At 33.1% G+C, this 26,039-nt stretch overlaps 1 protein-coding gene across 1 annotated transcript in view; it reads right to left on the reverse strand.

Moving 5' to 3' along the window:
* Positions 1–2,925: 2,925 nt before the first annotated feature.
* LOC136983806 (carboxypeptidase D-like) overlaps positions 2,926–26,039 on the reverse strand; it is a 148,248-nt gene continuing 125,134 nt past the window's right edge. Inside the window, exons 20-26 of the mRNA XM_067280663.1 lie at positions 25,273–25,380; positions 17,691–17,752; positions 17,492–17,623; positions 15,222–15,410; positions 4,142–4,244; positions 3,829–4,069; positions 2,926–3,752 (exon numbers count right to left, since the gene is read on the reverse strand). Coding sequence (XP_067136764.1) covers positions 3,737–3,752; positions 3,829–4,069; positions 4,142–4,244; positions 15,222–15,410; positions 17,492–17,623; positions 17,691–17,752; positions 25,273–25,380 — 851 coding nt within the window. The 3' untranslated portion in view covers positions 2,926–3,736. The remainder of the gene's footprint in view (positions 3,753–3,828; positions 4,070–4,141; positions 4,245–15,221; positions 15,411–17,491; positions 17,624–17,690; positions 17,753–25,272; positions 25,381–26,039) is intronic.

Genomic DNA, 26,039 nt, shown 5'->3' on the forward strand with positions numbered 1-26,039 from the left:
TGCAAAGCAACAAAGAAAATTAAATGTTAATCTTAAATTTTCTTGTTAAAACAAGATGGATTCAAACCTATTTGTCACAAGTGAATTATTATATGGATTTTTTTTGTTGTAAAAAAAATCATACCAGTTGAGCAAAGAAGCCATTTGAAATTTAAAAAAATACTTTTGTAACATTTGGAATTCCTAAACCAATACATAGCAACAATGGAACCACTTTCATTTCAAAAGAAATGAGCAATTATTTATTGTGACATCGTTACAATGCTGAGCTGCAATTTTTTAATTAATTAATTTAAAATATATGCTTTTTACCTCAAATTAGTAGTGTCTCGTCTCTGTACGGTACATCATACTTTTCCTATTAGATAGATGACTGGCACGACTTCGTTGCTAACTCCTTTCGGGGAACGATTTTTGAATCAAAATAATGCGACTTCCACTTTGCGTCGGAAGTTCTTATATAGTTAATCGGGGCCACCTGCTCCTAAGGTTTCCGTATCTGGTCTCGTCTTTTGTCTATCTAAACTCGTATTCTCGAGATTAAGGAAGGACGGACGACAGTGGGAATTTATAGGTCTACAATTTTTTCAAATTGCAGCCCAATGAAAAATTTTGCAAAATACTGGATTTTAAATTAGACTTTCAGCTCTGTATGTGAGGCTCTGGACAGGTCCAAACCCTCGCTGAAATTTGCGTTGATCGTTTATTTTTAAGAACAAAATTATCTTTTTTTGAGGGAAAAAAAAATAGAAATCTTGTCATTTTCACGAAGAAAAACTAACTTTTCTAACTTTTAAACAATAGAACAATGGAAAAATGCAGATTGACTATCTCCGGATGGGAATTGAACTAAACTTCGATTTTGACCTCTCCCGCACCCCCGAAAGGTTTCAAATTGTCACCGGGTGACGAGGAGAGCGCAATCGGAAAGTGGAATCGAAGGAAATCGGATAAAACCCGAAAATTTGAGGAAAGTTTCGAGCGACGGATTTATTGTTGCGTGTGTGTCTTGTCTCTGGACCTCGGATCGACATCTTTCTATCGACGGAAGTCGACTGCATCGTCCCGGAGTCGTCGACGGAACCGGCCATTTGCAACCCAGGGACACTCCTTCAAAATGGGACTATCTTGGAAAGGAGAGGAAGACCCAGAGGCTGCTACCGACCGTAGAACTTCCAAGATTGCGGAAATCTCGTAAGCTTCTTTCGTGCCAAATAAACGGTTTCTCGTAACCGTAGAGTCCGTCTCGGTGCCGATTGCCCACGTACGACCCTTCGCAACCGCTCGACATTTTTGCACCCCGTCGGCAAACCCCGCATATACGAGTATAATCAAAATTGAATGTAATGGACGAATGCAACATTTATAGATTTATAAAACATCAAGAAGTAAATGAAGACATATGTATAGCATTGTTAAATTACGGAATGATACCGATACTAATAATGATAATGAATAGGTAAATACAGTATGTACAAAATTATCTGTGCTACAGATAGAAAACAAAAGATCTATTATTATTATTTTAATTTGATCTAAGACATTAAAACATTTAAATTAGGGATCAGCAAGTTTGGCTACAAAAACAAGAGAGATACATCAAAGGTTTAATAGTAGTTAAAACAACTGAGATCATATACAGTATAAACAAAAGATACGTACGTCCTAACATGGACGAGTCAATACGGGATGAAGTAAACACAACGAACATGAGGAAATTAAAGAAACAATTGTCACAAAAGATGGTCTTTATTGTAGACTAAGATATCTGTAAAAAGTGTCTGCTGATTAAGATGAAGGATTATGTATGGGGTAACTAATGATTTTGTAAAGCCAAAAGGAAACTAAGTAAAGTGTACTGGAGTAAAAATATATATTGTAGATATTTGTTTGTTTACCAAAATATATACCAAGAATATGCTAAAGGTGTCAAACATAATGCCTTGTGCCACTTAAAATATTTCTGTCTAAAACTTGTGTTTGGTAAACTTGTCTAACAGAGATTTTAATATAACAGATATTCTGTATTTAAAAAAAACTATATAATATGCTGTTTCTAACAGCTGATAAACCTGTAAGCAAGGGTTTAACTACAATGTTTCATCATCATATAAAAAATATATTATGTAATATTTTATTGAAGGTGGTGTGTTTATTGGTAGACTCAATATTGTGGTATGAATACTGTTATGTAATTTATTAAGAAATGTAACAGTTGCTGGGTTATATAGATAGATCTTGCTGTCTGCATCCCTTTTTGCATAAGCTGTATCTTATATTGAAAAATAATGTCTCGATAAAAGTGATATTCAAACTGGCACTTGAAGTCATTACTATTACAATGAGATCTAAATAGGTTTGCCCTCGATTTCGATCTCGTCATCCTCACATTCCAAAATTTGACATCGCACTTTGAAAAATGTCTCTCGGAATAGTGAAGATTTTGCATCTGGTAGATGACCAAGCTCCTCCGAAGTCTCGAGGATAATATGTATCAAATGGTCCCTAAGATTTCTTTTTGTGGAGACGATTTGCATCTAAAGAATATGTGGGCCCTTTCACGGTGCTTTCTGTGATATATAGAATGCTTTATTACATAAACAGCTGTTTAATTTGAATGATTTTTGAATAAGATTTGTATACTACTTTGTCCAATTGTAATAAACTTCTATACAGAGTGGCACAACCAGCAGGCATCCAGGGGTAAATGCAAGCGATTAGGATTTCTTGCAGTTACTTAGAATACTATAGAAATGCAAACATGCCCGAAAAGCATCTCAATTATCTAGAATCAAAAGGGAAATTCAGGATATTAATAACTTTTAATTTGGTACAATTTGTCCTATTTTTATATTTTAACTAAAATGAATGTTTTTGCTGATTGTGTAAAGTACTTTATATATGTACAGTAAATTTCATTAAGATTTAAAATTAAATTTTGTGCAATTAAAATATGAATATATACATTTATGATTGACTCGACAGTTGCATATTGAGTTTTTATTACCAAGACCAATATATAGTTAATTGATTATATACTAGTGCACAGATAGTAGACAAAGTATGCATTAACATTTTCGGGTGACGAGTGACTGTTATAGTTTTTCTATCGTGTTACTGCACGTCTGTCCCTTATTTGTTGTTCCTCTGAAACGACAGGCTTTACGAGAATTGCAAAAGGTCGCCCGGAGGGATTCCGTTATACTAATCTGTGAAAATTAGCTATTGCAAACTGTCTTTGTTTGCGTAGACTTTCCTCGAAAACGGCATCGTTGCTAGCAAACATAAAACTATTTTTGTTTGATATTAAATTTATATAATTGCCCAAGAGGAAGAGATCTTTTCTTGTACGCTTATGAGATTAGTATTATATAAAAATGATTTAATATATTAAATTTTGTTAAATATGTTAAAAATTACTTTTATAACAATTGAGCTTACACTGACTAGACAGAATTATGCTCCTTTTGCATTCTCCACATCTTTCCCAGACAATGGGTGAAATTCATTTTGATTGAGTATTTCTTAACAAGGGATGCATTTCACCAGTTATTGTGTAAGAACTTTTCTGTTAGGATTATCAGCTAATAGTTTAAAGAATCAATTCAGAATTCTCATTATACAGTTTTGTTTTGTTTTGTTTTGTTTATGGCTGATTAAAAATTTGATATGGTTTTTAAATAAAATTTAGTTATTCCACTTGCCGCATAATACTTTTGAATTGAAAAGCAGTTTTTCATGATTTGGATTTCCTACAAAGAGAAATACATCTGTGTTAAATAGATCAAAAAGCCACTATAAAAGAATGGGAGATTGGTCAATAATTACCTCTTCTTGTTTTGCCATCTATAAGTGTTGTACAGTTCGTCTTCGGAACTGCTGTCGTCACGGTATTCGCTTCCCCTCAAAAGGAATTTTCTGGAAGCGGGATCGAGATCGTCTTTTCCCTCCTCGTCGAACAGACCGGAACTACCGTCCAGTCTGTGAAATTTATAACTTCTCGTTTTCTTTGGGGCGATCAGACCGTACGCGCACAGGGCGCCGACCATGAGCAGCAGGACCACGGTCCCTGCAAAGAAACATATTTATTATCATCACCGTACAGTTATTTTGGATTATGCATAAGATTTGAGATTTAAACCTGTGGCAATGACAAATACGTGACGGGGAATTCCGGCAATCCGAGAATTTTCTTCCAGCACGAAATCGACTCTCGTCGCTCTTCCCGAATAAACCTTTATTACCTGCAACAAAATAACTTTGTTTAGTAGCTTAACACATTGACTGCCACACACCTTTTGCACAAAAGTATCCCAGACATAATTTTGATTATGTAACATTTATTTTAAAATAAATGTTACATAATTTAGTACAAGTATAATTGGTAGTACTGTTTAATATTTGGCAAAAAATCTATGAAAATTATCTCGTAGTTGGCATCTGCAAGAAAGAAATTAAGTAATTAAGACTTACGAGACAATAAGTAACTCGGTATGACATTCGGAGAGAATTTTGTCGAACGTTTATTTCGAGGCTGCAGAATCGGTAAAAAAAAAAAAACACTCGGCTCCCGATAATTTTAGTAGGCCGAGGCCGACTCCGGCAAAATTAAATACCAAGTTATTTTACGAGGGGGTCAGAGGCACTCATAGGGGATACCTTACTCTGAACTCTGAAATGAGCCCGGGGCATTTACTTAAATACTTTTATAGTTAGTACTTTTAATATTTAACTTATTTTTTTATACAAATAAATAATGTAAGTTTTTAACAAATCTTTAATAAGAGGAGAAAGGAGATGGCGATAAAATTCTTCATCTACGTATCTTTATTCTACAGCATTTGTACTTCAATTTCACCCTTCCAGAAAAGTCAGTCCAACTAAAAAGTGCTACTTCTAGCTACTTCAGCCCCTTGTTCAGAAAAGAAAAATATCAACTCTGATCAATTAGTCTGACTCATTCAAAAAAATAGAGAACTTCTTTAGAGCAGGGATAATAAAGGAATGATTCAAAAATATTCAAATTCAATTGGGTCAAAATAATTTAATCTACTAAACACAAATACCAGAAAGAAAACATTAAAAAATTGCCAGGACGAATTCACATTAAGAAAAAATATATATTTCTTTCTGGACTATACATACAAATGAGTCCGACGACTCCTGTCCTTTCACACGCTTTGTAGAGGCAATAACAAATCCACGGCGAAACGGACCTTTTATTTGAGGCTACGTGTCTGCCGTCCAATGTAAATAAGTTAAAAAAAACCCTCTAGCGGTGGCTAACACAATTATAAAATTAATTATTACATTAAAAAATTGCCAGGACGAATTCACATTAAGAAAAAATTATATTATATATATATTTTTTTTTTTTTAACTTATTTACATTGGACGGCAGACACGTAGCCTCAAATAAAAGGTGGTTTCGCCGTGGATTTGTTATTGCCTCTACAAAGCGCGTGAAAGGACAGAAGGAGTCAGACTCTATGTATAGTCCAGAAAGAAATATGTAATTTTCTTTGTAGTTAAGAAAAAATATACAGTTAAACCTGTTTTTATGCGCTCTTTTTATGTGCGATTTTTATTTGTGTGATTTTTTTAATGCGAATTTTTAATTTGTGCGGTATAGTTGGCGACTAGTCTCGTGCGATTCGTCATGTCTCACGTTGACTTATTATAGCTAAATAAACTTATTATAGCATAAATGCACTTATTATAGTAATATTATTGCATGAATATGCAAAAAATGAAATAATTTACTTTTTAAGTCAACAAAACACCACCTGGACAAAAATATGTAAAACAGACGATAGACCAGACGATGCAGTCAAGTGCTGACATCTGTTGTCAATAAATTCTATTTCGTACGGTTTTGAGTTATTTTCTATGTGAGACTTTTTTTATGCGGTCCCTGTTGACCGCATAAAAAAAATTATTTTTTTAATTGTGTTGCGAAAACTATCATTTACAGCCATTCGTGAAGTTTCGTGAGATTTTTTTTAATGTGGTCCCTATCCCCCGCATAAAAACAGGTTTGACTGTATATTTAATAAATTGCTGCATTTTGTATTTAAAATAAACGAATTATAATAAAATACAAAAACATTGTTAAAAATTAATAAATATAAAATAGTTTTTTTTAGATGCCAACTAAATGCCGAAACTCTGTCGGGCTAGTTTAAGGCTTATTACTAAATGTAGTAATTAGCCTTAAACTAGCCCAATAGATTTTCTGCATTTAGTTGGTGTCTAGTCTTATAATAAATCGGGATTTAGCGATGTTGTTTATATAGATTTTTTATTTAAATGAAAGAAAATTTAAGTCTTAAATTTTTTCATTCTAATTATTCTGTGGAAGAAAAGAAAGAAATGCCGGTTAGAGTCCACACATTTTTACAACTCTGACTCTGGCCAGAAATTCCTCCAGACTCCGACTCCACAGCCCTGGTTTACTTAGTGGTAAAATACAAAATAGAGCCAAAAAGTTAAAGACAATTTCCATTATTTAGAAGATCTACTACTGACTGCAAAAAATTTTTTGTATTTCTTATGGGAAGAAAAGCCAGCTCTGTATAGAGAAGTGCTTCAAAATATATCAGTAATAAGCAACACGCAAGTTTTTCAGTATAAACGTAACAATTTGGCTTTATAAAATAAAGTATTTATTTTATAAAGCCAAAGCAATGACAACAGTTTATTCATCCGTCGTCGAGTGTTTGCCCCATTGTGGATAACCGTCACTGCCAATTACCGCCTAGGCCAGGGTTGTCCAACCTTTTTTCTTAATGGGCCAAATTAAAAATTTAGGTATATTCGGCAGGCCACAAAGGTAATTTATATAAATATATGCTTTTAAAAAGTTTAAAATGTGAATATCAAATTTTAATAACAAATATATATATAATTACAAAAAATACTGTATTATGCCACCCGGACCCCGAGCGAGTCTTCGCTTTCAGAAGTATATTAATTTAGATATACGTGTGGGTGGCCCGGGAGGTATGACGGAGTTGTATCTCTTTTTGTCGGCAAACGAGTCGGCGAAACCTACCCACTAATCGGAGGCTGGCCGTTTAACGATTCCCGATATCAAATTTGTCGGGTCGAGTGGAGGAGGTGGGAGGGGTCGTCGGCAAGGCGACGGTGATATTCGAGTAAATGACACCATTTAATACTAAAGCGGAGATTTATTCGTTAACGTAAGCGACGATTACAAATTCTAACGTCGAGAATTGTTCCGACTCGGTTCCCTAGCTTTCTAATACACGTAGGGAGGTCCGAGAGAGAGTTTACATTAATTCTTTATCATACCTCTTTGATCCCTTGGACGGAGCGGCGGATCTCAAAAAGGGAGAGAGACTTCTAAAATTGTCGGGCGATCGGGCGGAACGGCCCCGGTTCCCGGAAAGGCGTCTCGGAGGGTTGCTCGAGATTCTTTTTTTCTTGGCCAACACACCGTTGCTCGTTGCTCGGATGCTCGACTCCCCGGTCCTCGAGTCTCTCCCCTTTTATCCCTCGAATCGTGTTATCTTTTTACACCGATCGTGAAATTTAGCGCTTAGTTCCCCGTGACACATTCGACGAGTTTCTTTGGGAAAGGAAACGACTTCGAGGAAAGAAATATAATCATCCTCCAGTCATAAGACTGGCAAAATTGTGAGAGGGAAAAAATATGAAAAGTTTCTTTACATTTCCGTTCGATCTGGCCCTCACATACGTATTTAACCAAGTAAGGTTATATCTAAATTAAAATACTGTATTGTTGCCTTCCTTTTATAATATTGTTAATATCTGCTTTTGTGGTACTAATCTTAATTCTAAGAGTGCTAGTTGAATGGAAATAACTCAACCTATTTCTTTTATCAGTTTTGATGATTTTTTATGCACAAAAAAAAATTGTTTACAACAGTGTGTACTACCCACGTGCATAATCATTCTCTAGATAAATTGACAATTTCATCAAATTCGTTGAAAAACCGAACTTTATAAAATTCACGAAGATTCCCTTTATGAATTTTATAAAGTTCTCTATAATAAGTTTTCAAAGATTCCCTGCTTTGAAATTCAACGAGTTGTAGCTGGTATTTGGCTGGTGCTTCTACATAATTAAATGAAAATGGATCACTAAATAATTTTAATTCAGTTTTTATTTTTCTGAAGTCAGAAAATCTAGTGGTTATATCTTTTAACAAAACTTCACATAATTTACTATATTTTTCAAAGTTCACAGGAAATTCTTTTCATTTTAATAAACTCTATAAAATTACTTTGTGAAATTGTGCATTTTCAATGACAAATAACACAAATAATGTTTTTACATGTTTCAATTATGACATATTTTTCTGGCCAAAACATACTGAATTTTCTCTTTTCTTAGTATTAGATGCCATGACCAAATGCTGGGTTATTAAAAATATAAATTTAAAGTTAATGAAATAATTATGAATGTAATTGGATGTTGAAAATATTTAAATTATTATGTTAGCAAAAGTAATATATAGAGAGACCTATGTCTGTATTATATAACTGTAAAAAAATGCAAAAGTGGAAGGGTCTAATTTATTTTATATTTCTATAAAGAATAAATTACCCCTTTTCACTTTGGCATTAGGCCTAGCCTTGTCAATAAAACTGGTTGACACACTTTTGAAAAGAGGGATTATGTCTTTTTCATCCACCCGATGAAAGGTACCCATTCTTTGTCACTAACAACATCACTTCGTTACAAAAATCTTTGAAACTGAAACAATCAAAATGACAGACCGTGCCACCGACATTTTTGATTAGTCGGTTACAAATTTTGTCGTCAATTACGTCATTATGACACCTAAGTCTATCCACTGAAGTGAGAATAATTTTTACCAAAATAAATGAAAATGTACCTAAAAAATTTAGGGTGCAGTGGGCTGCATAAAAATATAAAGTGGGCCGTGGGTTGGACGTCCCTGGCCTAGGCCAACCTCTACCGTTCGTTAGTCCATTCAACAAGGTTTGTTTACCTACCTGCCATCAGAGGATCTTACAGTGGTGGCCAATTGTTTAGGACCAAACATGATTGTGGCAAAAATCATTGATTTAAATACAAAAAAAAAAAACTGGAAATAAATAAGCAGTTATGCAAAAATCAATTGTTTGTATTTGTATAAGACATTTGTAGAACATGAAGTAATTTGCATAATTTGTTGCGGAAAAATTACGAGTTGTTTGGCAATACACCCACGTACATTTGTGAGAGCCAAATTTGGTGAAAAAACCCTTTTGTTTGATGTTTGTTTTCAATAAAAATTTAGAGACAACATAGTTTTAATTGTCTTTGACTAAATTTTTCCGTTTCCCATGGACTTGTTTCCTTGTTGAAGGTGACACATTCAATGTGTCACCCGGAACCTACGAGTGAAATTTTAACTATTGGCCCCGATGTTCTAGCGAAGTCGTGGGAAAAGCCCAAGAGAAGCCCCCTAATAAAAAGGAGGAGGTGATGACAAGCGAGGCAGTCGTCATCAACACAATTTCTAAAGTGTGTGTGGGGTCCAAACTGCTGTTTTTAAGTCGTCGACAGTTACTCACCCGATAACGTTAATTTTAGTGCCTCTGAAACGGATTATACTACTCTGACCCAAATTTTTCATGTCTCCAAACGGAATATCTTATCATCGCCAAATTCCAACAACTTCATCTTCAAACCATATGTCCAGAACTGTTCTCATCCTCTCCAACAGGAAGACTACAACTGGACAGGTAATTATCGCCACACGAACCTCATGTAAACTCTCTCTCCTGCAACTGCTAGATTGATACGCTAAATCTATATATATATATCCCGATATGTCTATTGTATTGTGTCATGTACTTGTAAATTAAATCGTTATTAGTTGTTAACCTGGTATCAGAGTGATTCACTTCCAGTACGCTGTCTCTCACTTCATCTCCATCCCGAATCCATTCGGTTCTGTACACGGCCGCTTGCGTGACCGAATTAACATGCCGTCTTGGCTTCCGTGTCACTCGGGACATGGTGGTGTCAGTCCTGACAAGGTACCAAGGAGGTACCGACCCTCCGGTCACACATCTGGTCATTAGTTTAGGACCAGTCACAATAAATCCTACAAAGTAAGTATACATTCCAGAAACTTACTTTAATTAAATTTTAATGTTTTAGTAATATATATTTTCTGCTTCAAGATGGGCAGGGGAAAGAATTTGAGTCCTGAACTTCATCAAAAAATTGTAAGTCTTCGTAGTAAAAATATCAGCTGTGCCAAAATTGCAACAACATTGGGGTGCAGCAAAACATCATGTATTTATGCAGTGAAGCTATGGGAAAAAACTGGATTGGCCTAAACCTGGAAGACTGAGAAAAACCACCAAATGCACAGATTGTAGAATTCACAGAATAGCAAAAAAAAATTGCACACTAACATCAACTGATCTCAAATTTAAAATGATAAAATGTGGGATGCCCGAACTTAATACCCATACCATTAGGTGTCGATTAAATGAATTTAATCTATTTGGGTGAGTTGCAAGGAAGAAACCGCTCGTATCACTGAAAAACAGACAAGCTTGAAGTTTGCTCGTGAACACATGACTTGGACAAGTCAAACTGGCGTAGTGTGCTGTGGTCGGATGAAACGAAAATAAATCTGTTTGGGAGTGATGGTCACAAATACATAGGACAAAATTCCTCAGCTTTTTGTCGTCATAATTGTATTCAACCCATTGTAAAGTTCGGAGGTGGAAATGCAATGGTGTGGGGATATTTTTCTTCATATGGAATTGGACCCATTCACCTCATAAACGGGATAATGGACCAATTTCAATATAAACAAATTCTGGAAGATGTAATGCTGCCATTTTCTGATGACAATTTGCCTCTGAAGTGGATTTTCCAACCAGACGACGATCCAAAGCACACCAGTAAACTTATCAAAAAATGGTTTCGGGATAACCATCTTAGGGTAATGGAATGGCCAGTCCAATCACCAGATTTAAACCCTATTAAATGTTATGGGGTGATGTAAAATCTGCTTTGAAACATAAAAAAATACCGGAACAGAAAAAAGCTATTTGTAGCAATTCAGGAAGCTTGGAAAAACATCCCAGCTGAGTGTTTGCAACAATTGGTGGACTACATGCCCCACTGTTCCTTATCTGTGATAAAAAATTTTGGTTATCCAACAAAATACTAGTTTTTTTTCCTAAATTTTGTTATTGGTCCTAAACATTTGTCCAGGGACAAATTGAACTTGTTCACATCCTCCATTGCTTGAGTAAAAGTAATGTTTTGTTTATGAAATAAAGGTTATAATTTTATCAAATGAAAACAAAGTTAATATTTTTCCTGAATTTTAGTTTCATTTGTTTGGTTTTAGATTCCACACAATTCTGTTTTGAAAATAATTGTTAATGATCCTAAACAATTGGCCACCCCTGTATATCGAACTATCTAACCTCCAGATGAGCCTAGAGGTTGTCTACATATTGCCAGTGAACAAAGAACCTACCCACCAGGTGCATATTGCTACCAGCCTATCAAGGGTCCTGACCCTGAAGGAAACCCAACAACTACAGGTATTTATCATCATGTACCAAAGTAAGCACGAGATAGAGAGAGAGAGAGAGAGAGAGCTTACAAAGTCTCCTAAATGAAATTTTTGACGTTTATGAATTATGTACTGTACATTATAGTGTATAATCTTGTGTGTATATAAATGGGTATTTGTTGATGTTGACCCTGTAGTTGAATGCTCTTCTTTCGGACAAGCTGCCTCAAGGTCTCCTCCGTCCCAAATCAGAACCGCTTACGTATGTGACCGCTCGCAAGGAAGCAACCCCTTCTAAGCTTACATTGAGCAACAATGGTGTCAGTCCTGATGTAGGCATTGCCAACCTAGTGCTGATCCTTCGGTCACATATTAATTAAGTACCAACTAACACGTATAGTTTATTCTCATCTTTTCACTAGGCAAGTCTAGTGTGAATGTTCTGTCACAAATAGTGCCTTACATAGTGAGAAAGAAAATGGAAAAATAAAGTTATGTTGCCAAAACCAAGGCTGTGGAGTTGTAAAAATACACTCGACTCCAACTCCTGATAATTTTAGTAGACCGACTCTGACTCCTGACTCCAGTAAAATTAAATATCAAGTCATTTTATGGGGGCAGAGGAGCCCCTAGGGGATTACGGTACTCTGAACTCTGAAAGGAGCCCTGGGCATTTATACAAACACTTTTATAGTTAGTACTTTTAATATTTAACTTATATTAATATTTATTTGTATAAAAAATTAATTTTTAACAAATCTTTAATAAGAGGAGAAAGGGGGGCGACAAAATTCTACATCTACATATCTTTATTCTACAGCATTTGCACTTCAATTTCACCCTTCCAGAAAAATTAGTCCAACTAAAAAGTGCTACTTCTAGCTACTTCAGCCCCTTGTTCAGAAAAGAAAAATATATACAGTAAGATCTCACTTAATGTTGGGGATACATTCCTAGAAGACAAAGCATTAGAGTAAATACATAGAGTAAATAGGAAAAGAGGTTTCCCTTTCCAAAAAAACACAACCAAAAATAAACAGATTTTACTTTAATTTTTAAGTTATTTTTATGTTAATTTGTATAATAATATATGCTAAATAACACAAACATATGCACACAGAAATGTAAAGTTCATTTTTTGTGACAAAGGTTCTGACTTTTCTGAAATTCTTGTTATTTGTGATAGTCATGCAGTTTCATTTGTCACTTTTTTTCTTTCCTTGAGCAAATGTCGGTAGAAGATTGCATCCAAAACACCTCATCTTGCTTTTGCATTCCTTTCAAAATCTGGATCATTCGCTATAATTTGATCAATGATTTTGGTTATCGTTACCAAACTTTTACTAAAGAAATCTGTAGAGAAATTCTTTGGGTTCTTCATTTTCAGAATCTCTACTTTCCAGTTCTACAGGAATTCCTTGTTCTGCCAGTTCTTGAAAGTTGTCATTGGTAAGGCTCTCACCAGAAAACTGTAGTAACTCCTCGATATCCTGCTCATCTACCTCTAGTCCTGCTGTATTGATTAGGATGACAATTTGGTCAACCTAACGATACAGCAATTGGCTCTTCTTGTTGAGAATTCTTGGACCATCCAGCCATAACTTCTTCCACACTGCATTCATGCATTCATCAATTAATTCTTGCCATGCGACGTTGATATTGCCTATGGCTCCATAATGTTATATTTTTTCCAAAATTGCACCAAACATAGATTTAGGCTATGACGAATTTCCACCTTTTGTCGATCGGTTCGAGTTCGCGAATAATCACATAAATGAATCGACGAAATGCCACAATAATTTGAATCGGCTTAAATTTTTAGCTTTTTTTAGGCTTCGAGCAGACCGTGTTATGTCGAATCAGTGTTAATCGAGGCAGCGTTAAGCTGGGTCTTACTGTACTCTGATTAATTAGTCTAGTTCATTGAGAAAAATAAAGTACTTATTTAAAGCAGGGATAATAAAGGAATGAATAAAAAATATTCAAATTCAATTGGATCAAAATAATTTAACTACTAAACACAAATACTCTAAATAAAACTATTGATACATATTTAATAAATTAAATTGTTGCATTTTGTATTTAAAATAAATGAATTATCACAAAATACAAAAACATTTAAAAAATTATTAAATATAAAATAATTATTATTAAATGAAAGTATTAGTTTTTTTATTTAATTAAATAAAAAAACTAAATTAAATTTAAAATGCCAGAGTCGGAATCGACACATTTTTTCCAACTCCTCTAGCTAAAACTTCCTCCTGACTCTGACTTCACATCCCTGGCCAAAACTCCTGGGACAGCATATTAGCTATACTGTATATACTATGTAATGCATACAACTATGCATTACATAGTATATACAGGGTTCCTACACACCAGAAAAATCAGGGATTTTCATTAGTGTTCAAAAAAAGTTGTGGAATGTCAGGGAATTTGTTCAAAATTGGTCAGGTGAAGTCATGGAAATTAAAACAAAAATTTGAGTAGAAACCCTGTATATACAGAGAAATAGCAAAAAAGGAAAAAGCAACATTAGCATATAAATACTTGCCTACTATTTACAACATGCTGCACAATGGGAAAGACAAAGAAGACATATGCAGAACTCCAGAAGTTTATAAAGTACTGATGATAGACAATAGACACCTGAAATACATTGGCACTACTAGATGCTCACTCCATAAGCATCTACAGGAACACAGATATGACATTAAGCAAAAAAGCTAATCCTCACCCTCGCCATGTTTGCCTCTGAACAGAATGTGGAAGTAGATTTTGACAACGTATGTATTATCAAACAATGTCACAACATAGAACATATCCAAACCCTCGAGGCACTGGAGATTCATAAATCAGTAATAAGAGGAAATAACGTCGACTTTAAAGAACAGCCTATATCTTACGCATGGCAATATTTATGTGAAAAACAATTTACCCCCACCGACTGATGATAAACATGGATTATAATTGCCCATTATATTTAATTTTAAATAATATTTTTATTTTTTGTAATTTTAAGAAATTGTTGCTATTTCTTTTTATTTTATATTTAATTACATTATGTATTCATTTATTGATTGTTCCAATTTTTTAAACTAGAATGTTCTATTTCACATTCTAATTTAGATGTGTATTCAGACCTGAAGATCTGTTTAAGATCGAAAATGTTAGTCACTAATAAAAAAAATCTACAATTGGAGATACAAAGGTTTTGTGGATGGTTTTTATTACAATTAGACCCAGTTCATTTGTATTGCCATAGAATTATGAAAGATTCAACTCACATTACTGAAAACCACTATTAAATGTGGAGGTGGATTAGTAATAGTTTGGGGTGTGTTTTCCTTAACTGTATTAGCCCTCTTGTATGGGTCAATGGAATTACAGATTGGATACAATATAAAAAAGCCTTGAAAAGCATGCTATGCTTTTCAAGGCTTTTTTATACGTTTCTAATGCAGCTTCACGGAAAGCAAAAGTTGAAGATTCAAGTCCTACTCTGGATAATTCTTTTCTTTCAGAATAGTCTAAATTATTTAATTTAATACAAAATGGCAGCTTAAGTTAGTTCAAATTATGTATCATCTAGGGTATTAATCAGAATTAATAGAAAAACCTAAAATAAAGCACTTGTTTCCATAAAACTTTTTTTAAACAAAAAACTATTACCTTTGTGGCGGGAAAATAGCCTTCGGATTTCACCGTAATCGTGTATTCTCCTTCTCCGAGAGGATACCAATAATCTCCGTATTTATTGCTGTAGACGGCGGAGTCGTTTACTCCCTCGACGGAAATAGTGGCTCCAGAAATAGAAATTCCAACTTTTGCATTTATGAAACCGTGGATGCCTCTGTGCGCCTATTAAAATTAGGTTAAATATTTTAAATTAAAATTGTCTACATTTTTCAATGTTTTACAGAAATTTAACATTAAAAATATAAATTTGATATTTGCAATTATAATAAAATCTAATTAGGCAGAACCTCTTAAATAACTAGTGAAAGCCAGAAAATTAAAGTTCAACTAATCTAAATTATTTTTGATTTACTGTCAAATTTTTCCCAGAAAATATCTTGCCTAGGGTGGAACTCAAGACATGAATACAAAGTTACATGTTACATACTATCAAAGACAAAAACATATACAAATATTGAATCAAAATCAAATCTATTGATATTTATTTTGCTTGTGTGATGAATTTTAGGGAATAGTTAAATAATAATATAATTGATATTATTAACTAAAGTTTGTAAATTGTTTTAAAGGTAAGAGGTGTCATTCCAAAGTGAATCATATCCACTTTAAAAGACTTTTGCTTAATTTTCAGAATGCTAACATCGGTTTATAAACAAATGTGCAGAATGCTATAAACTGTTTTTGAATGATAAAATCATTTTTTCACGATAGTTCTTTACACTAGCAATCAGATGGTACAAAAATTTTAAAAAGTCAATAAGATAGTTTGGAATGACATGCTTCATATGCCAGTATTATTTGTGATTTAGGCCTAATGACATACCAATACATGAACAGCAGTTAATACAATTGATAAGAGCCTCAGACTGAACAATAATTATTAAAGTTTTTAATATATTTTATTCTAATCTTGAATAGATGCAATCTTATCACAAATATATCTTTTGATTCCTACATAAACCAGCAAAGAGCTATCTGCTATTTTCTCAAATTAAGATAAAACTTTTCTATTGGTTACATTTCATTCTTGTGAGAGACTTCTCCTATTGGTACATTTCAATAGAAAATTTTTCACTGCAAAGAAATTTCTTTACTAAATTTTGTATTCGATTTCAATAACCATCAGAAAATATTTTGTTTCTATTTGCACGTGTTCCTAACCTAAGTCAATTTTTAAAAAAAGCAAGAAGCTCTGTTTAATCTATGCATTTGTTCATTGTAAAAAAGAACAAATATTTGACATTTTTGATAGTTTAACATTTAATTATGACCGAGACAAATGCAGAGAAAATGCAAGAGTTTCGATCTCAAATTCACAAAAGTAAACTTCCACTTAATAAAATAATGTAATGTTTGTTACTCCATATCTTGTGTTATTTCTTAGTGCAATTCATGCATATCCTCAATTGATCCCTTAAGTAATTTTGGGAGTGGATATGTACAGTACAGTGTTATAAAGGAACGTTACGGGAGTGTGAGATGGTAGTGGAAAAGTATAAAAATAGCATTGTATAATTTATGAATGATCCCTGAGCTATTTATTTATTTATTTAGGGTTTAAAATGTTATCTTTTGTCTGAAGTAAATAAATGTTCAGGATTTTAAATGTTTCTTGCAATGCATAGTTGGCTTGTGGCTTTGCCAAACTCTTTGTGCTAATTTTAATTTGTTCATGTGGCATAAACATACTCTAAGAAATTGCAAACAAGTGCTTTCAACATTTCAAAAATCATTCATGCCATTTTCAAAAACATTTCATGCCATCTTCAGGTTGAGTGTATATCATTTGAATAACAATTTTTAAAAAAGTATGTTAACAATGTACTTTTTGAAAAATTGTAATTCTTCAAATGGTATACACTCAACTCAACTTAGTAATAGTCCTATTAATCCAATAAGACCAAGTAGACAATTTTTAAAAATAAACTTGGAAAGTACTTGTTTGCAAGTAAACAACTTTAATGCCAAAAGACAAAATGGTTTATTCTTAATCTAAATTTGATGCTGTTAAAAAGCATATTTTTATTAAGAAATTGCAAATGCACAAATTAAAATCTGACAATGTTTGAACACAATGTTTCTCTTTTCTAAAATAATACTTTGTCAATATTAATGACACAGTGGAATAATATTCCTATTCCAATAGGCAAAATTTTCTCAATTAATTTGATGGTTTTATTTCATCAAAATTATTATAGAAATAAGTAATATTTTCTGTATTAACATTGTCAAAACAAACTTACTTGGTTTAACATTTCTATCAATGCTGGTTTATGCTCACTCCATATCTTATATAAATTAGAAGAATCGGTCGATCCACAACAGTCTACATATACTTCTAATCCATAAATATGGGCCTTTTCATACATGTAGTCCTGCACAAAATAAACAAAATCTCATATACAATACAATATAAATTTATAAAAGTATTTTAGGACTTACCAGAAAACTTCCATTATGTGGATGTAAGTTAGCAGCAGAAGTAACTCCATTTGGAAAAGTTTCTAAGAAATGATGTAATTTTGGGTGAATAGACAGCATTTTGCTCTCAAAATTTAATACTGCTACAAAATACTACAAATTCTAACATAAAAATTATGATAAAGTCATTTCTCTTGGTACAAAAGTCTATGGATGAAATTTGACAATTAGAAATGATTTTATTTGTTATATTCTTCTGTTAAAACAAAAAACTACTCACAAAGTCGACCCAAAATCCAGTAATTAAACAATTGCACGACTGTTTTTGTCTACTTTCAAGTAGACATAGTCGGGTGGAATATTATCATTCTACGATTCTAATTCTAAATGAAGAATTTTCTCGTAGATTCATAATATTCCACCCGACGACGTCTACTTGAAGGTAGACGAAAACAGTCGTGCAATTGTTTAATTACTGGATTTTGGGTTGACTTTGTAAGTAGTTTTTTGTTTGTATATCCAGTATTGTGTTGCTGTTCTTATATTCTTTTGTATATTTATATTTTGGTTTAAACATTGTTTCAAAGTAATATGAATGTTTATCATCGGGAATATAGTTAGTTCTGTTACTTGTTTAATGACAATTATATAAAAACTTAAAAATGTTTAACCAGAAAGATATAAAAATTTTTTGACTAATGGATAAACTTTCATTTGAATAAAATTTTCTGTGTGAGAATTAATTCTGTGTACAGATACAGTACATTAAATCTTTCATATTTCAAACTTTTATGCAACAAAACCTAAATAACATACCACAAAAATCGGACAAATGTTTAAAATCTTACAGAAAAACACAAACAATAAATTTTACTCGATTCTTTAAATTTCAAACAAATTTCTGAACTTATGCTTCAATATTGCATAATCGGGCCGGCCACGTGGAGTTTTCCGGGTTTTCTCCACGTTTGTAACACCCGAATAGGGGCCAGTTTCCCTTACAAGAGCTCCCGGAAGGCATTTCCCCTCGCGTAACATCACGCACCAGAGAAGGCAACGGGGAACCACTCTGGTTGTAACTTCCCCCAGGATACACCTTGGCGCGTTAACTAACCACTTATTAACCTGTGCCAGGTGCTTGCCGACATCAGGATTTCCAATACGGCATGCAGAGAGATTGCATAATCGCTAGGTTCGTACCAATCTGGAAAAGTCAAGAATTTTAAGAATGGTTGGGGAATATTTCTATTTCACAGGAACAGATACATTTTTATAAATAGTATTTGATAGTGTTTAAACTTTATAAGAGTTATTCACATCAATTCATGTGTTCAGGCAATTTAGAAGAGCTAATGACTGATCATTTAATATTTATTTGCATAAACAAAACTTTCTAGTGTATATATAATAAACATTAAAATAAAATTTATGTTCACATTGTTATTCTTTAGAGAACTAAAAACTAAAAAATATAACCAACTTTTAGGAATTTAAAATTTTTAATTTATGGTTTCAATTTTATAGAAATTTTTAGAAGATTTTTATTTTATTCAATTTTCTTATGATCTCTGAATGATTCTGTTTAAAATAAGTTCTCATTGAAGCAGAGATATAACAAAAACTTTGCTACACCTTCAGTACATGATAGCCCTGATAAATTTTCCAAAAAATTTTTTATTGTTTTGTACACTTGGTACACCTTCGGAACACTTTGTTTTCATGTCAAAATACACCCGTGTGTCAAATATAATCAAAATTAACAAGCAGTTTTTGTCAGGGAAATTTTGAAATTTTTATCTGAAAGTATCGGGAAATTTAAATCGCGAAGACGGGTAGAAACCGCAATCTATTTTAATATTTTCAAAATATTCTACAAATTTACCAAATCCTCCATTAATAAGTCTTGAGATTCATATGGAAAGTGATTTATGTTTAATTAAAATAATAATGATAAAAATAAGCCTAGGTTTATTTTTGGAAACTTATTAGTAAAAATTATATCATTATTCATCAGAACTATAATATTCAGTTTATTTATTGTTGACTTTCAATACCTTGATATCTTTGTTCACTAGATTCATAAATTTCAATGTTAATCTAAGTTTATTATTGAATTTTTTTCTACAATACATTGGAACCTCGCTTAACGAGCATAATTCGTTCCAGAATCTTACTCGTAATGCGAAACAGTTTTTCCCTTATAAATTAATGTAAAATACGATAATGCATTTTACGCCGAAAAAAATACTCAAATATTTTATGTATGATGTTTATTCAAAGAAAATTATACAATATGCATTGTTAAAGGGTATGAATCGTCGTCTTTTCTTCTAGTACAGAATGAACCGACCTGGAATGCAAATTTGATTTGCAAAAAACAAAAAAAAAAAAAAATCACAGATAATGTGTCTGATAAACACACCAAACAATATGCCAAATTCTTGGACTATGTAAAGGCTATAATTAAACTTTTTAAACTGACCTAAAACTATTTGTAAGATCAAAAATTGATTTAATCAAAATTTATCCTTGGAACTTTGTTATTCATATAAATATTTGACTGGATCAAATTAATTTATAATATTTATATGAATGAATGTTGCTGGTGGAAACTTTTTGTCAAAATTCTTCAGCATATTCTTGGCTTGTTTATTTATGCAATCATGTGCTAAAGATCTTTTTTATAATATTTTTTTCTTACTGCAAAGATTACAAGTTACTTTTCTGTCATAGCCTTCATTTTCTTCAGTTGATAGTCTACAAATAGCATGTGAACTGCTTGCTTGCACAACATACAGGTGTGAGTGTTTGAAGCTTCTTTTTCACAAATAATTCAGCATGCATCATTATTCCCTATTTGGAGGTTTTCCTTGCTCCTACTAAAATCATTCTTTTGATCATTTTCTTCAATAGAAACATCCTTCTCCTATTCTGCACCATCCTTCCTGCTATTGGAAGATGCAGAATGTAATGCAGTTTCTATTTCATTTTAACCTTTTCTAGATCTTCCTTCAATGTAAATGGCTATATGATTTCTATAGGATATTGAGATGTACTAAGACCTAATTTAGGTTTACATCCAAACATAGCTTTGTAAAATGACCATTAAATACTTTCATAAAAAGAACAGTTTTTCACAAACTGGATGAATCACAGTCCTTCTGCCCAATGGCTGGTGTTATTAGTCTGCATCCAAGTAATCAACATATTCTGAACATCTTGCTTTTCTCTCTCAATTAATTCCAGGCTTTGACTATGATACTGCTTGCCACGTACAATTTTTAACTTTGGCAACATTTCTTTAAGTGCACTACTATGCTATTGGCAAATTCTCTACTGTTGACCTACTAGAATACTTGGGGCCCCTATTATGGTAATAATGTCCAGCAATATATGTGCCACCTCTTCTGCTCATTTACTCTTTAGTGGATGTAAGAAAACAAACTTCATTAGATGGTCTTGATAATTCAGTATATATTTGTACTCCCCATTTACACGAGGACGATAGAACCCTGGACTACATATATAAAAGGTACTCTACTGCAATGATCGATGACAAACTGGCAAGAGCACTGGACTCAAAGTACAGTAGGTAGGTCAACCTATGCCTTCGTGCCTGAAGTTGGCCTTACTCCGGTGTATTGTAACTGGTTAAAGATGCAAATATTGACTGGTGACAGGAGATTTCCCCACTTCAAGTCCAAGTTTGGACAAGGAGATGGTAGCTGCTCCTGTGGGTGTCCTCGTGGCAATGCAAGGCACTACGTGCTTGACTGTCCTCTTACTGAGGACTTCCGCCTAGGGACAGACCAAGTTGATTGAACCAAGCCCCCTGAACAAGTGCTTCAAATGCTAGCAGCTAGTAAAGGAAACTTAAAGAAACTAAAGGAGTTGATAGAAAAAGTTATAGGTCTTTTAGATCTGTAAGCTTCAGTGGATGCACTAAGCAGGGTACTCCTTGTAGGGAAAGGGACCCCGCTGTCCAATAATAGTGAGCAAGGAAATGAAAAAATAAATTAAGTGCAGAACAGGCTACACAATAAAAGTTATGTCAAGTTAGTGAGTTGGACCTGAGAGAACAGATGGGAGCCCAAAAGAAGTCCTCACTGGTCCAACTAAAGTGTCCAGTATACCGACCAGGTATCAGACCATGACCTATGATTAAGGCATAGTCTCTTTTAACTCTGTGATGCCATTAGGTGGGGCAGGGCAGAGTTAGCTTTATGAGGTCCCCATCTACATTACTCTTCATATCAATTAAGTCCATCTGACATTTTGAATTAAGCTCTTTAAATAACATGTTTGGTAACTAATCCCTTTGATGGTATTGTTTTCTTACCTTGACATTGCTTACATAATTTAATGTATATCATTATTGTCTTTTTTGTGATATTTTTGTATTTTCCACTCTGTGGGTGCATGAGAATGGAAAAGAAACTATGTCCTATGTGAGGTAAGTATCATGCAGTACACAAAAAGTTCATCTGTACACAGGTAACAGAGTATAATGCTTCTTTGACCAGAGCAATATGCTTTTCATGATCACTTACCGACATTACATCAAATCTCTTAAGCCATCGGTAATCAACACTGCTTTTCCATCGTTTTTCCTTTGCTTCCTTCATTCCTTTAATCAGTTGAACATACTTTTCCTTGGAAAATACTGTATATCACACAATGTAACAACAAAGTCTTTAATTTTGTCTTTCTTGCATTCTCCATAGCAGCTACAGAAATCATTAGATACAATGAAAAATGGTATCACTGTGTTAGTGCTTCACTGTGCTAGTATTATTTAAGTGCTTATAACATTAACACAATGTGCAAATAATGTCCAAGAAAGAAAACTGACAACATTAAACACAATAGTGTTCCAGAACCAATCACATTGCTATTGACAGGCCAACACATGATCATCATGTAATGACAGACGATCCCATTTATATTAGTGGATGGATAAATTCTATAATCTCTCATGTCATTATTGGCAGACCAACATGCAACATGTCAGTCTCATTGGTGGGTAAGCCAAAATTCATGCAAATGCACTCTGCTACTTACCTCCACAAAATTTCTAGCTTTGGCCATTTTTTCTTGGACAATTCTTAAACTGGCCATTGATTGTCAGACACATTGGCCAAAGCATAAATTCTTGTATATTTTGGGCTTCTGCCACAACTTGGCCAAAGCTAGAACTATCCCGATTTTTGCAAATTGGCTAGACTTCGGACATTGGCCATAACATATATATACGAGGACTATTTTTTTAAATAAGATCCGTTTGTGAACAAGAGTGAGATTGATGCACGATCGTGGCAGTGCGTACGTGCATCTGCTCCGAGCATGCTTTGCACACGTTTAGACACCATTTGCAACCGTATCGACTGTCTGTGTGTTGAGTTGTAAAAGTTTATAATGTTTAAGAAAATTGAGTCACCTGCCGACTGTGAGATATGATCTATTATTCGATTCTTGAGTGAAAGAAACTTGGCAGCAGCGGAAATTAACCATCAGACTTGTGAAGTTTACGGTGATAATGCTATGAGTGACAGTAAAGTACCAAAGTAGTGAGAATGTTCAAGGATGGGTGGGTTAATGTGCATGATGAGCCACACCCTGGCCGATCTTCTCCAATTTCTGAAGATTTGGTTTGTGATGTGGATAACAAAATTCGAGAGGATCGACGATTCACGATTTAAATGTTATCAATTGAATTTCCACAGGTTTCAAGATCAGTTTTGTACATCATTGTTTCGGAGAAACTGAATTATCGAAAATTGTGTTCTCAGTGGGTTCCGAGACTAATTTCTGATGATCACAAACGAAAAGATTGGGTAGTGCTTTATCGCTTTTGACTCGATACGATCAGGAAGGCGATGAATTGTTGGACCACATCATTACAGGAGATGAGACTTTGGTGTTTCACACGACTCCTGAGTCCAAGCAACAGTCAATGGAATGGCGACACACATCTTCGCCAACCAAAGTGAAAGCCAAACAGTCAATTTCAGCACGAAAGACCATGGCAACTGTCTTTTGGGACAGGAAAGGGATTTTGTTAGTGGATTATATGCCAAGAGGCACAACAATCAATTCTGATGCATATTGTGTGACTTTGAGAAAATTCTGGTGTGCCATACAAAACAAGTGGCGTGGTCTAGTGTCTTCTGGTGTGATGTTGCTCCACGACAATGAAAGGTCACGTTTCTGCACAAACACAAGGTCTAATCAATTCTTTTGTATGGGAACAACTGGATCATCACCTTACAGTCTAGACCTTGCACCCGGTGATTTTCACTTGTTTCGATACTTAAAGGAGTTTTTTGGTGGTCAATGATTCAACGACGACGAAGAAGTGAAAACTGCAGTCATGGATTGGGCTTTTTCACAGGCGAAAGATTTCTTTAAAGTCGGAATTCAAAAAATTGTTGAGCGGTATGACAAATATTCGAACATAAATAGAAATTATGTAGAAAAGTAGACAAAAGTATGTAGAATATGGAAAAAAATATATTTTAATGATATTTACAGTATTTTTCTTCTTATTAAAAAACAGACCTTATTTAAAAAGTAGCTTTTGTATATATATATATAAATTTTTCATTGTAATACTATGTATCTAGAAAATTTTATGCTGGTGCATACCAATGTAAAATCTTTTTTGTAATTTTTGTAATGTAAAAAATGTAATTGTACAATGTAAAAAATTTTACAAAAGTTTACAAAAATTTAAGAAAAAATTCTTGAATAGACAATACATACAAATGTGTCTTTTAACTTTAGTCCTTTCATACGTACATGAGGAAATAACAATTCTACAGTGGAGTCGACCTTTTATTTGAGGCTGCCTCCATATGTAAAAAGTGGTGGCACAAAAATAAAAATTAAGTAAATACATTTTATAAAAAATTGCCAGGACAAATTTAAATTTACAAAAATTTAAGAAAAAATTCCCGAATAGGAGGCGGACGAGTAGCCTCAAATAAAAGGTCAACTCCACTGTAGAACTGTTATTTTCTCATGTACGTACGAAAGGACTAAAGTTAAAAGACACATTTGTATGTATTGTCTATTCAAGAATTTTTTCTTAAATTTGCCCTGGCAATTTTTTATAAAATGAAATTTATTAAAATGTTGATTGTACATAATTTTAACTGTAATTTTGTTAGTCAGCAAATTTACACTTGATAATGGAGTCATAAATGAGTATATTTAGAAACATAAACATTGTAAAGCATTGTAAACATGACAATAAACATTTTTAAAAAATGTGTTTTTTGCTGTTTGAAAGTATAAATTTTTACACAGCAGTGTGTTTAATGATGTAGTGCACATATTACATTTGCAAACTAACTTTTTTTGGGTTTTGACATCTTGGAAATTGAATGTGCATTAGAATCAAGAAAATATGATATTTACTACTAGTAATAAAAAAAAATCACAAAATGATATAAAAACTAATTATTTATAGCAATAATATTTTCATTTAAATAAAATCTAAGAACTTATTGAATTATCTTAATTTAAATTGTGTATTTATTTAATTTGCCATAAATACAAATAATACATTTTTAAAATTTGTATTTGAATTGTATTGAAATACCTGAATTTCTGCAAGATGTATTTCCAAAATGCATCCTTACATGGGCTTTTGCATAGGTAGAGGCTAACTGATGGAATATAGATCTCCCAATTACTGTTAACTGCTTTTCTGTAGGAGGGAAAAAATTAATTATGATTATTTTTCAATCAGTCTATTCGATAAGATAAAAATAAAAATTTTTTTCTTGGCATAAAAAAATGTTTTAAATAAGAGAATTACATAAATTAAATAATTTTAATTATTTAATTAACATAATATCTTAATACCTTTCTTTAGTAAGATAATTAAGCAATTAAAAAATAATAAATCAGTTTTCAAATCACAGAAAAATCAAATCCTTTCTCCAATTAAGATAACTCACATTTTTTTTTTTTTAAATTTGAAAAGCCTATTTTCACCAATAAAGAAATGTTGCAAAAGGATATGTGAAAAATGAAATCCTATCTTTTCATTGTCTCTATTATTTTTGTTTGCTACATTGACTTGGCAGATTCAATTTAGTTCACGGCAATCCTGACTTGAAAATTTAGAATTCTCACTTAAATGACAATTTCCTGCAATGAGTGACAAAGTAAGCTATTGTCAAGTTAGAAAAGATTGTGAATTTCAGGCATTTCCTGCATAGCTTCTAAAGATTAGTTGCAAGATATCAAATTTAAGTATTAAACTGTATTTTAGGAATTTGAGAATAAGTTATTTTACTAGTTGCATTGTTCTTTGATAACTATATACTATGAATCAAAAGTTTCATATAATGACAATAGATG

This window comes from Centruroides vittatus, unplaced genomic scaffold (genome assembly GCF_030686945.1).
Source record: "Centruroides vittatus isolate TY-2023 unplaced genomic scaffold, ASM3068694v2 contig_89, whole genome shotgun sequence".
In the NCBI taxonomy this organism is placed as follows: Eukaryota; Metazoa; Arthropoda; class Arachnida; order Scorpiones; family Buthidae; genus Centruroides; species Centruroides vittatus.